Source organism: Microtus ochrogaster, unplaced genomic scaffold, assembly GCF_000317375.1.
Source record: "Microtus ochrogaster isolate Prairie Vole_2 unplaced genomic scaffold, MicOch1.0 UNK39, whole genome shotgun sequence".
Classification (NCBI taxonomy): Eukaryota; Metazoa; Chordata; class Mammalia; order Rodentia; family Cricetidae; genus Microtus; species Microtus ochrogaster.
Window position 1 is genome coordinate 452469 of NW_004949137.1, and position 12626 is coordinate 465094.

The 12626-nt window shown below is 39.4% G+C and overlaps 1 protein-coding gene across 1 annotated transcript in view; it reads left to right on the forward strand.

Moving 5' to 3' along the window:
- Positions 1 to 2581: 2581 nt before the first annotated feature.
- Serpinb10 (serpin family B member 10) overlaps positions 2582 to 12626 on the forward strand; it is a 17894-nt gene continuing 7849 nt past the window's right edge. The window contains exons 1-4 of the mRNA XM_005368736.2: positions 2582 to 2653; positions 6401 to 6575; positions 10503 to 10568; positions 10989 to 11126. Coding sequence (XP_005368793.1) covers positions 6408 to 6575; positions 10503 to 10568; positions 10989 to 11126 — 372 coding nt within the window. The 5' untranslated portion in view covers positions 2582 to 2653; positions 6401 to 6407. The remainder of the gene's footprint in view (positions 2654 to 6400; positions 6576 to 10502; positions 10569 to 10988; positions 11127 to 12626) is intronic.

Below are 12626 nucleotides of genomic sequence, written 5' to 3' on the forward strand. Positions count from 1 at the left end.
CAAGCAAACCAGGAAGCAGCCCTCCTCCATGACTAGGTTCTTGCAGTGCAGGAGTTTCTGTCCTGGACTATGATATCCAATTGTAAGCTAAATTACTTTCTTCTCCAAGTTGCTTTTGTTCATAGTGTTTTATCACAGCAATAGAACAGTGTCTTAGTCCCTGCTCTATTGCTGTGAAGACTTACCACGACCAAGGAAACTTTTATAAAAGAAAACTTTTTTTTGCAGAGTGAGGTTGAATATTTATTCAGGGGATTGTGGAGGGGAAAGGGTGAAGGGGGGAAAGAGAGAGAGAGAGAAGAGGAGAAAGAGACAGAGAAGGGGGGAAGCAGAGAAGTGGGGAGAGAGGCAGAAGCGAAGTGCCTCTCTGAGAGGAAGATGGAAAAGAGCAAAAGAAAACTTTTAATTGGAGCTGGCTTACAGTTTCATCCTGAGGGAGCATGGTGGCATGAAGGCAGACTTGGTGCTTGGGTGGTAGGTGAGATCTTTACCTCCTGATCTACATGCAGAGAGGGAGAAAGTCACAGGGCCGCAAAGCCCACCCTCAGTCCCATACCTCCTCCAACAAGGTCACACCTAATCCTCCCCTGACAACTGAAGCATGATTAATCAAACTCAGAGACAAAAACTGGAGCTCAAACTGGTCAGAAAAGCACAGCATCCAACCACTGGCTCTTACCTTTACCTCAGTCTGAAATGGCGACCCTGCCTCCAGGAATCTCAGCATGAGACTGTGACTGACAGCTGTCTCCTCCCTTTTTATAATCCTCTCTAGTTCTGTGATTAAAGGTATGCACCACTGGGATTAAAGGCATGCACCCCTTGGTTTCTATGGCAATTAGTGTGGCTACTGGGATTAAAAGTATGTGTTACCATTGCCTGGTCTGTAAGGCTGGCCAGTGGGGCTGTTTTACTCTCTGATCTTCAGGCAGGCTTTATTTATTAAAAGACAAATAAAAAGCCACTACAGACAGCTCATCAACTGAGGACTAGGCTTGCAAATATATTAGCTATGGATCAGTCTCATTCCAATCATGGATCAGAGCCCCTTTCTCATAGCAACAAAGACATAACAATCCATAACAGTTTATGACAGAGTCTTCTGAGGTGTCCTTTGAAGGAATCAAAATTTTTCAAAGACACTTAATGTAATGTTGGTGAGCATTTATTCTTTCTGTGTCTTTCATTTATTTGTGGTACAAGTGATTGAGCCTGTCACCTTACACATGCTACTCAAATGCTCTACCACTGAGCTTCCACTTAGTCTGTGTATTCTGAGACAGGGACTTACTAAGTTATTCAGGCTGGCCTTGAACTTGTTAGTAATCCTTCTGCTTTGGCCTCCTGAAGAGCTAGCATTAGACGCCTGTATCACCAGGTTCCACTAGTAATTTTCATTTTTCTATTAGGAAACAAAATAACACAAAGCATGATTTTATTGGTAGAGATAGTACATTTTTAGATAGGGATTTTAATTAAGTAGGAAATAAATATAGAGACTTAGGGAGGAAAATGAAAACAGCTTTGCCTCGTGACTGTTACAAAGATGAAACAACTTGGTGCATCCAGCAGAATCTAGATATAAATGTGTTTACTGTAAACAGCATAAACAACTAGAACAAGTCTTCCAGCCAAGCAATGATGTAGCCCAAGTCACCCCACTGAAATACTGTCAGTCAAAGCCAGTGGTCTGTCTTTGTGGAGCCTTGGCATGATGCATTCAGCTAAGATACTAGTATCTGCTCTTCACAGACCCAGTAGACAGCATTTAATTTCCTACCACAAATGTTATTTATTTGTGCAATCCAGAGCAGCTCTCCACAGTGTGTTCTCTCCTGGTCTTCAGTTCACTGGAAGAGACATATACGCACAAGAAAGTGGACACAGCACCCAGTGCATGCAAGGCCCCTCAGTTCCTCTGGGCTATTTTTGGTGTTCTCATACTTCCTTTCACTCTTATCCTTGTTCCTCCATGCTCCTGAAAATGACACTGGTGCCTTATTGGTTTCTCCTGTGCTATAGAAACGAGGGACCATACAAAGTCAGCTGGGAGACAAAAAGGAGAAATTTATGGAAAATGTCCCACATCAATGGCATCCAAAACATTAACTGACCCAAATCTCACTCTGGGTTCTGTTCTAGCATTCCAAGGAAGAATGCTCACAGAACACTAAGAGAAACCTTAACAGACCAGTACCAAAAGATGCAGTAATAATGTCTTCTATTTCAGGTCCATTATCATTGCACTTGAAACTGTTCATTTTTAAAAAGAGGCAAACCAGTGGAGACCATGCTGGTTGCTGTCAGTTAACAACCCATAGAAGGAATTTAGCTTGGAATGTATGAGTTACAGTTTGTCAGAATTCATGTCTCTACGTGCAGTCCCATGTGGAAAATGTACTTCATTAATTATTCAGGAAAGAACTCTGTTGTCTGCCACTTGTACTTATTTGAACTTTTGGCCAAGATAAGCCTGAAAGGAAGAGTGTGCTGCTTGTGAAAGGAAACCAAGGGTGGGGCTCAGAAGAAGGAGGGGCTGTGTGGGTTTTTTTTATTTTTTACATTTCTTCGGTTAAAAGTTACCTCACTCTTCAGCCACAGTCTCTCACTAAAGGAACAGTTTGCCAAGTCTGCTCCCAGAAAGAGAAATAAGGTATTGTAAATATTTCTTTGGTTAAAAATGTTTGTGTTTTCCTTATTGTAGTGCCTAGTAAATTGCCAAGACCTCTACTTGAAACTAAGAATAATAGATGAGGCTCCCTTTCCTCAATGCTTTTTGGTACAAGTCAGCTACTTAACCTTGAACCTATTTGAAGTCTGACTGACTAAGAGGAAGATGAACTAATTTCAAGGACACTTCTGCTGTTCCACTTGCAATTGTGAGAAACATGAGTGGATTTCTTTCCTCTAGTCATGTCTGGACTTTCCATGAGTTGAGTTGCATTTGCCATCTTAACAAGGGGAAATAGAACATTCTTAGAATAATTGAATCCCAATCTTTCTAGCCCTTCTGATGGGGTGTCTTCACAGTATGAACTTTTGTGTATGAAACTAACGGTTGGCTCATGCCATCTATGGGAACCATTTTCCCACCTATCTGCATTCCACGTGTCTTTAGCTTCTTTCATTACTGTGGACCATCTGAGTGCCTGGCACACCTTACTCTTCAGAAGCACTCCAACTTAACAACTGCCTCAGAAAAGGGCTCTGGGAAATAAAGTGGTGCTGGGAGGCAATTAAGATGCTGTTTTCTGTTATGTATAGTTTCATAAAGATTAAAGCATTATCACCAGTAAAGCAAGGGATCTTGAGTATTCTTTCATGGGACAAAGAAGAAGCGCATCCCTGTTGTCACTTCCTCTACTTCTTTTAAACTTCCTTTGCTCCTTGTTGGTCCTACATCACTCCCTCTGGCTTTTACCATCCAAAGCCTGCAGATCACTAGCTGCACTGACCACAAGTTCTGTCTTTATAGCAAAGAGAACGGGACTGCACTTTTCACTGTTCTGTAGCTATGCACCATCAGTCAATATATCTAACTCCTCTGTTCCTGAGTGTCTTAGGTATTAAATGGAAGCATTGGACTAGGGTGGTTCTAAGGTTCTGTCCAAGGTCTTGTGTTAGAAGTGTGTTTGTTCATAATGGTGTTGTTTTGATAGATGTTATGATCGTTCTTTAATGTCCTCTTCAGTGTGTATAGTGATTATATGTATATAAATATACATATATATCATAGCAGTGCAGCAATGAAAGACGCTAAAGGCACATGGAATGCTGAAAGGTGGGGAAATCATTTATGTAGATGGCATGAGCCAACCATTAGTCCCATATATCAAAGTTCATACTGTGAAGCCACTCTACCAATTTGTGACTTCTGAAAATTTCAAAAGAGCAATTCATTTTGTAAATAATACATTAGGGAATGGGCAGATAGTTAAATCAATACATTACTTGCCTCACAAGCATGAAAACCTGAGGTTGATCCCATAACTCATGTAAAAAGCCAGGCACGGTAATTACCATTTGTAACCCCAGTGCTAGGGGCGTGCTTATGGCTGGCTGCTCAGCCAGTCTATCTTACTTGGCAAATCTCAAGCTAGTGATTATCCTGTCTCAAAACAACATGGTGAAGATCTCCTGAGAAACAACAGAAGATTGTCTTATGTCTTTTATGACTCTACATGTAAATGTACCCACAAGTGCGTCTGTGTATACACACACACACACACAACACACACACACACACACACACACACACACACACACACACGGGGGAAGAGACAGACAAGCAAGCCAGACAAAGACACAGAGAGAAAGAGACAAAGTTTCTGATTGTTCAACACTTATATCTAAATTATTTCCAATAAAATCTCATCTTGGAATTCGGTATCTTTCAGGAATCATTTCTTGGGTTAGATGGCCAGTGTAGTGCTTCCTTATGGTTGTTTCTAAAGATGGCAGTGATCGGAGTTTTCTCACTTGTGTATTTTAGACTATGCTTAATACATTAAGGGTTACTGGTAAGAGTTAAGATAACTCTTAACTCCTAAGTTAAGTTAAGTGGATAGTAACTGTTCACACCAGGCTATCTCTTTTGTTAGAGAAAAGCACGATTTTCAGGAAGTTCATGTGCATGAATAAGTACTATATTAAGGTGATCTGCACATTGAGATATAAAATTCCCAGGCACTGAGATGTTGCTTGCTTTCTTCCCTTGCTGGTTAATATGATTTGCAACAGAAACAAACATCTTTCTTCTAAATATATTTCATGAATTTTAAAACTATAAGTTGTGTAACCAAAATATGACCTGAATGGACATGATCTTTCAGGAAGCAGTTGTTTCTAAGATGGTATTTTTATGGGGGAAGGAATACTGGCAACTTTCCAAAGATTTGTTGGAGGGTAGAGTAACTACAAGACAGGAAGGGGTTTTGTTTCTTCAAAGAGTATTTTCCCAGAGCCCATCTGGAAATTTCATAGTGGGTAGAAACCACACCTTGGGTGTGACCCTGAGTCTGGGAATCTGTTTAGTCAAGTGTAGCTTTATGCGTGGGAGAGATTTCAAAAGAATTGCTGTAGAGTAAATCACATAAAGTTATGATGTAACCAAAATCTACACAAACTTGTCCTTGATTCTAGTTTTTTTTTTAAATTTATTTATTTATTGAGGATTTCTGCCTCCTCCCCGCCACCACCTCCCATTTCCCTCCCCCTCCCCTGATTAAGTCCCTCTCCCTCATCAGCTTGAAGAGCCATCAGGGTTCCCTGACCTGTGGGAAGTCCAAGGACCGCCCACCTCCATCCAGGTTTAGTGAGTTGAGCATCCAAACCGCCCAGGCCCCCCCAAAGCCAGCACGTGCAGTAGGATCAAAAATCCATTGCCATTGTTCTTGAGTTCTCAGTAGTCCTCATTGTCCGCTATGTTCAGCAAGTCCGGTTTTATCCCATGCTTTTTCAGACTCAGGCCAGCTGGCCTTGGTGAATTCCCGAAAGAACATCCCCATTGTCTCAGAATGTGGGTGTACCCCTCGCGGTCCTGAGTTCCTTGCTCGTGCTCCCCCTCCTTTTAACCCAGAGAGCGAACTCTTGACTTTTCCAAAGCCAGTGTTGCAGATTTCTCAGCAGAAATGTGCTGTTGGGGCAAGACCTAGCACAGTCCTCGTGGAAGGTCCCAGGCATAGGGATTGGGAATAAGTCATTTAGTCAATTTGAGAATTATTTGACTATAGAGAAACAGTAGGATAATATATATATATATATATATATATATATATATATATATATATATATGAACTTAGAAGATGAATGTCATCCATGAAATGCAATTAATACAATAATATAAGCATTATGAAACTTTGAGTTCTTTTGTTAAAGAGAAGTGAATCAGAAGAAAGGGAAACTACTTTCAATTTCTGAATTAAGAATGTCCAACTTAATTGTGCATAAAATCAAGTTAAAGTAAGTAATTCTTGGTGCATGACAAACAGTAAAGACTATTTGGGGCAAAGTGTTCAACTATATGCTGTTGGATATACAAGGCAATATAAGAAGAAAATATTGTCCCCACGGAGCTTTGGCAGACTACACAGAGGCATAAAGGTAATAAATGTCAAGGAAATGGAAAAACTGTCTTGCCACTTAGCTGTCAATTGGTCATAATACAGGTATTCTCTGGGACACATAAGCCCAATACTTTGAGGTAAGCCTCTTACATTCTGTGTTTTTAAGTGTTGGGATATATAAGACAAAAGCGGTATATGGTTAGAAGTTTGTTAAAATCAACTCAGTCTTATAGATAATTGTATATAGCTATCCCTACTTGGAGAGATACTTTAAAAAATCAATTAATTGGAAAAGATTTAACATTTGTATGATCTCTGTCTTATGCTTTTTATAGGAACCCCATGGCTTCTCTAGCAGTGTCCATCAACCAGTTTGCCTTGGAGTTTGGCAAAAAGCTAGCTGAATCTGCTGAGGGTAAAAATATCTTCTTTTCTCCTTGGGGCATCTCAACTTCATTGGCTATGGTGTATTTTGGTACCAGAGGTACCACTGCAGCCCAGATGTCCGAGGTGAGTGGCAAAAAACAGCCCTACTCCACTGTCTGAATGTGAAAAGGTTTTTAAAATGCCAGTTGATTCACATTTTACAATACCACTCAAAACACTTTGAAAGTGATTTACAGTGAAAGAAATCCATTTGAATTTGTTGTTTGTTGCCAAGTTTGTTAGCATATGACTTTAATCCCAGCAGGAACATCTTTGGAGTTCAAAGCAAGCCTGGTCTAAAGAGCAAGTTCCAGGCTAGTCAGAGCTACATGCTAGCATTGTGTCTCAAAAACAAGAAAGTTGTCCTTTGGAAAATTCTTTAAGAACTTGTATTCGTCAGAAAAATAGATAAATGATAAATGATGAGGTCATACATTTTGGTTTAGAACCAAACAGAGTTCTATTTTGATGATAAACCTGTCTTTAAAACTAATATCCAAATTTTAAATTATAGAACTTTTTAGCATCCCTCTGAAAGAGAAAATTAGAGAAGTCTAGCTGTGTGTAATCTCAGCACTTAAGATGCTGAGGCAGAAGGATAGCTGTGAGTTCTAACCCAGCCTGCAGAACATAGTGAATTATATGCCAACTTAGAACTACAAAGTGAGAGGCTATCTTAAACAAAACAACAAAGGAATTCTGCTTTCAAGCTTTGTTTGGTCACATCTTTGTTTAAACCTCAGGGATATGTCTAAATGTGAAGATCTCAGAGATAGTATTTAAATATAAAGTTAATATTGTGTAAAATAAAAAATAATTATATATAATACACATATAGTAAACTATATGGTAAAAGTCATATTATGTACATGTGATATCAGGTGTGAGAATTCAACTGACTATGTTAACTGGTTAATAAGCTTTCCTACAGATTGGTTTTTAGGAGGAATCCATCTCCCCAGAATATATTCCAGGGTAAGGTTTGTCCAATGAGTCTAGTGTACTTGCTATGCACCTCATTATCCTAGGGCAGGTGCTCCTTACTCCCATCCATCATCTCCTGGTACACTGTGGCACACTTAAGGGAAAACAGGAGAATAGCATCCTTCCTGCTATTCCAAGAGAAATGCTAGGGTGAAAGTGAAGGTTACGTCTGTTAATGAAAAATAAAACAATCAACTAGTAAAAGAATTAAAAGCCCTGAATTTTAATAGCTGTTTTGATTAAAGTATCTAAATGATGGTATCAGTTGAACACTGTGCTTTTCATTTTCCCTGTTTAATTTATTTACTCGTACAGTATTATGACACATGTATACAGTGCATAATGATCATAGTCTCCTCCCCTCGAATATTTACATTCCTGTTTCAGGGAGCTCTGAAGTCCTGTCTTCTAATTCTTTTTACAATATAGAATAGATTATTGTGAATTATTCACCTTCCTGTGGGGCAAAACACTCAACCTTATTGCTGCTGTCTAACTGTACTTTGGTACCCTATCATCCTCTTTCCATCTTTCTCCCTGTTTCTGTTGAGGTTATGGAGACAAAATAAACTGAAACCTACTTTATTCTAAACAGTTTTTATAGCATACCCCACTTCTGACACTAAATGCTAGAGGTCTTCTCCATAGTCTGTACTCAAAGTCACAAATTCTTATATATTGTACCCACAGATATCACTATATCCCACAGCTGAAGGTTTGGTCCCTAAGGTTTCTTTCCAATTCAGATGCAGTCAGAGCTCTGGGCTATTTTACCCATATGTCTTCTGATCCAAAAGCCAGCTAAAAACCAAAGCTCCCAAGACATCCTCATTAATCTCAGTTACTTTGCTAGTGTGGCTCACAGGATTTAGGAAAATGCTTGTTTATTGGCTTATTTTACAGAATGCTACAAAGAATGCAGATGAAGCAATGAGAGGGGTAATGTATGAAGAACAAAGCTGACAGTTTCCATGACCTTTCCCTTGGCACAAATCTTTGGGGGTCTGCAGATGCTCACCTGCTTTCTGAACCCTGTCTTCTGGGGTTCTGGGGAGGCTTGATTATGTTTTTGAATAATGACAGTCACGTACAAAGAAACTGGGCAAGAGTGTATTCTGATGCTGACACACTGACACTGAGGAAACCCAGCTCTCCCAGGTTTCCTTGGTTCCCTATGCAGTGTTTCTTCTCTACCTTTGGAACAAGTGGTCTTTTTTACTTGTTTGTTTATTTGTTGTGTTTTGTTTTCCTAAGAACCTCTACCAAACAGAAAATGTCAGAGGATGTCTTAAAGGCATTGTTAAAGACAGAAGGATGGAGGAAGGTTATATTTTTAGTTTCTATGATGATCTTGAGGAAGAGAAACTAGTATTTGCAGCTTGGGCTTCAGAAGGGAGCAGGTGAAAAGAGGCCAAGAGAAAGCTGATGAATGAGGCACGAACATTGTTCCATTCTATCCCGATGGTGTTCTAGTTACCTGGAAAATAATAAAGGTTATGGGAATTAGGTGCCAGGAATCCAAGTATATGAATTAGAGACAAAAATTATATGTGACATATCATACCACTTCTAATTTTTTTATGAAATAAACTTTGTTTGTCCATATATGAAATCCTAATTCTATCTTTATTTCCACAAAAAACAGGATTTTCTTCTTTATGTATAAATGATAACCCACTGTTTAAAACACATTTCCTTGTATATACTTACCTCTCTTTTTAAAACATATGAAAAGCAAGAGAATTTTACTTCAGAATATTTCCAACATTGTTACAAATATCCCAAAGTGTATGACAATAAAGACATGAGTAACTTATTTTGTCTTTCTTGCCAAGTGTTTACATCAAACTTTTGTTAATTTATATTTTTCATTAATTTTTAAATTTTATCTTGCATGCCAACCAGTTTCCCCTCCCTCCTCTCCTCCCATCCCCTCCTCCCACCCCTATCTACACCCCTCCCCATCCCCATCCACTTCTCAGAAAGGATAAGGCTTCCCATGGGAGTCAACTAGTACTTGAAGAAGTTGAGGGAGGACCAAGCTCCTCCCTCTGCATCAAAGCTAAGAGAGACATCCCACCATAGGGAATGGGTTCTTAAAAGCCAGCTCACGTGCCGGGGGCAGATCCTGGTCCCACTGTTGGGGTCCAACAAACAGATCAAGCTATGCAACTGTCACTCATATGCAGGCTCCCTAGCTGTCATTCACACATTCCCAGTGTGTGAACTCCCACGAGCTCGGGTCAGCTGTCTCTGTGAATTTCCCAATCATGATGTTGACCCTTGTTGCTCTTATAATAATCCCCCTTGCTCTTTTCAAATTGACTCCCAGAGCCCCGCTCAAGGCTTGGCTGCGGATCTCTGCTTCTACTCCCATCAACTATGGGATGGCAATTAGGGCAGTCACCAATCTTATTTCAGGAGATGGCCAGTTAGGCCCCCTCTCCACTATTGCTAGGAGTAATAGCTGTGGTCACCCTTGGGAATTCCTGGGAGGTTCTCTGGTACCAGGTTTCTCCCCAACCCCATAATGGTCCCCTTTATCAGATATCGCTCCCTCTCTGTCCCTACTCCAACTTGATCATCCAGATTCCTTATATTCCCATTTTCTGTCCCCTCTCTTCTACTCACCCTGCCCACAGTTTTCTCAGATTTCACCTATTTCCCCTTCCCAGGGAAATCTGTGGATTTCTATTTTGTTTTTTGAGACGTGATTTCTCTGTGTAGCCCTTGCTGTCCTGGAACTCACTTTGTAGGCCAGGCTTAAAGAATCCTCGAGACCAGGATAAAAGGTGTGTACAAGCACACCCTGCCATGAGAAACTTAAAAGAGTTTTTTTTTTTTTTTTTAAAAAAAATTCACTTAAAGAAATTTGAGGCACTCAATTGAAACTCATTTGGGGGCTCTGTGTTCAGGTATTTATATATTCTATGCTCATAAGAAATGCTGATTCATATTTACAAATGCATTATTTTTATGGGTACTTATCTGCAAAGTGTATTGATTTACTTTTTATTGAAATCACAGGTACTTCAATTAGACAAAGGACGGCTCTTCAAATCTGACCCAGTTTGTGAAAAGAAGAGAAAAATGGTATTTATATATTTAATATCCAGTGGACAGTTGTGGGTGGATTGCTTCTAATTTATGTGTTTGTGTTCAGTTTAATCAATCCCTTTCTTAGATTTATCAGAATACCTTTCAGATTCCAGAGTGACTGTGCTTTGTAGCAATATTCTTTCCTTCTTGTCTTATTGCTCTTTTCACCCCTTTCAAGTTTTTGTTTTACTTTTGAAGTCATTCTTGTCTGTCTTTGCAAGCTAATAGTGAAGGATATGTGCCTTCATTAAGATTTTTATACTAGAAATATCGAAGAAAATACTTTTATCTATTTTAAATAAATTGCTTTTACTTTATGCTTGTAATACACCAAATAATTTCATTTAACTATATATTAGTCATATATTATTTGACTTTTGTTCAACATTTTTCCTAATCCTCTCTCTTATAAAGGAATTGAACTCAGACAAGGTTGAGGAAATGCACTCTGGTTTCCAGACCCTTGCTGCGGAAATACTCAAGCCTGGCAATTCCTACGTACTCAAAACAGCCAATAGGATATACGGGGAGAAAACATATCCATTTCATAATGTGAGTCTAAATGTCTTTTTGTTCATTAATAAAAATAGAAGGAGTAAGCAAAAACCAGCCATAAAATACACATTTTCTCTAGGGGCCCCAGAAAAAAATCTTAATGTGGCTAGTATCTCCTGGCAAGCAATCATTTTGCAATGATCATGCATACCAAGTTTTGAAGGAAACCAGTGTTGGATCTGAGACAGGAGTGACTCATGGACACATAGACATTGGTTTCTTTAGCTAACATTTGTTTCACAAGAAAATATAATGGGCAAACATAGAGTCATGTAATAATAGGGTAGAACTGAAGGAGCCAAGAATGGTGTCCCTCACAGGACTGTGGCTAGAAGCTGTCTTTGGAAAACAAAGAGGACTTTGAGATGAGAGTAGAGAATATTCCCACAACAGGATTCTAGAGATATTGTCAATATGGAACATGAAATAATGCCAAGTTCCTTCTTTTGTTAATGGTTAAAATTCCACCAAGAGAAATCTTGGTGACCTTGTTGCGCTAAGACTCAAATGGTCCTCAGACTACAGTACGTCATTTTTCTCTTGTTTGTGCATCACACCATTTGAAAGAGATCAACAAGAGTCTAGTCTAGACTAAATCATCTAGGGGCAAAAAGCAAGGGGTTAGATAGGACAGAAGAGAAGCAGGTACTCTGTGGTTTCAAGCATGTGATGGGTGCCCACTTCCATGAGTTCTTCTGGATTTAGGGCCTTGGGCTTTGTTAATCCTGGATCTACAACATATCTAGGCAGAGCCTTAAAGACAGCTTTATTACTGTTAGGCTTTTGGACTTCTACTTGACTCATTATCAATAGAGTTGAGCTCAGTAGCATTGGACTCCAAATAAAAGGGATATAGGCATCTGCACATGTTTTTATGAGTCTACAGGTGAATTAACAGGGTGTAGTGCCTCATATTTGTGTTTTATTTTTGCTGGATTATAAATCCCAATGCAGATCTCCCAACGTTGAAACCATTTCTTGGGGACTGGATTAATTTGTCACTATTTACTTCCAAATAAGCAGACTAAAGGAACCAACACTGTGCCTCCCCAAGAAAACAAGTTACGTTCCCCTAGCAACTGCAAGCTCAGTTAAAGTCATCTGTGTTGAATGCAGTGGGGTGGATCATCAAAACTCTGCAGACAGGTCTTTCTCACTTCTCACTCCCTCAAAGAGACCAGTAAGGTCCTTTGCCTTACTCCCAGGTCACATTGCCAAGCAGAATATAGTTATCTTCAGTTGCTATAAGTTCCTGAGGATTTGGAGACCTCAAGCAGCCAAGTTGCAGACTCACAGGCCTGGCTGTGTTCCTATTCCTCGCACAGAAAGCCATGTCCAACTCTAAATACCATTTGGCCACAAGATAACTTGACATATAGTCTTCTGTTTTCATTCTATTCTCAATTCCAGGTCTGAATAAAACATAAGAAAACATACATGCAAGTAGCATTATGTAGACAGGTTGTGTTTATGTATTAAGGAATATATATATATATA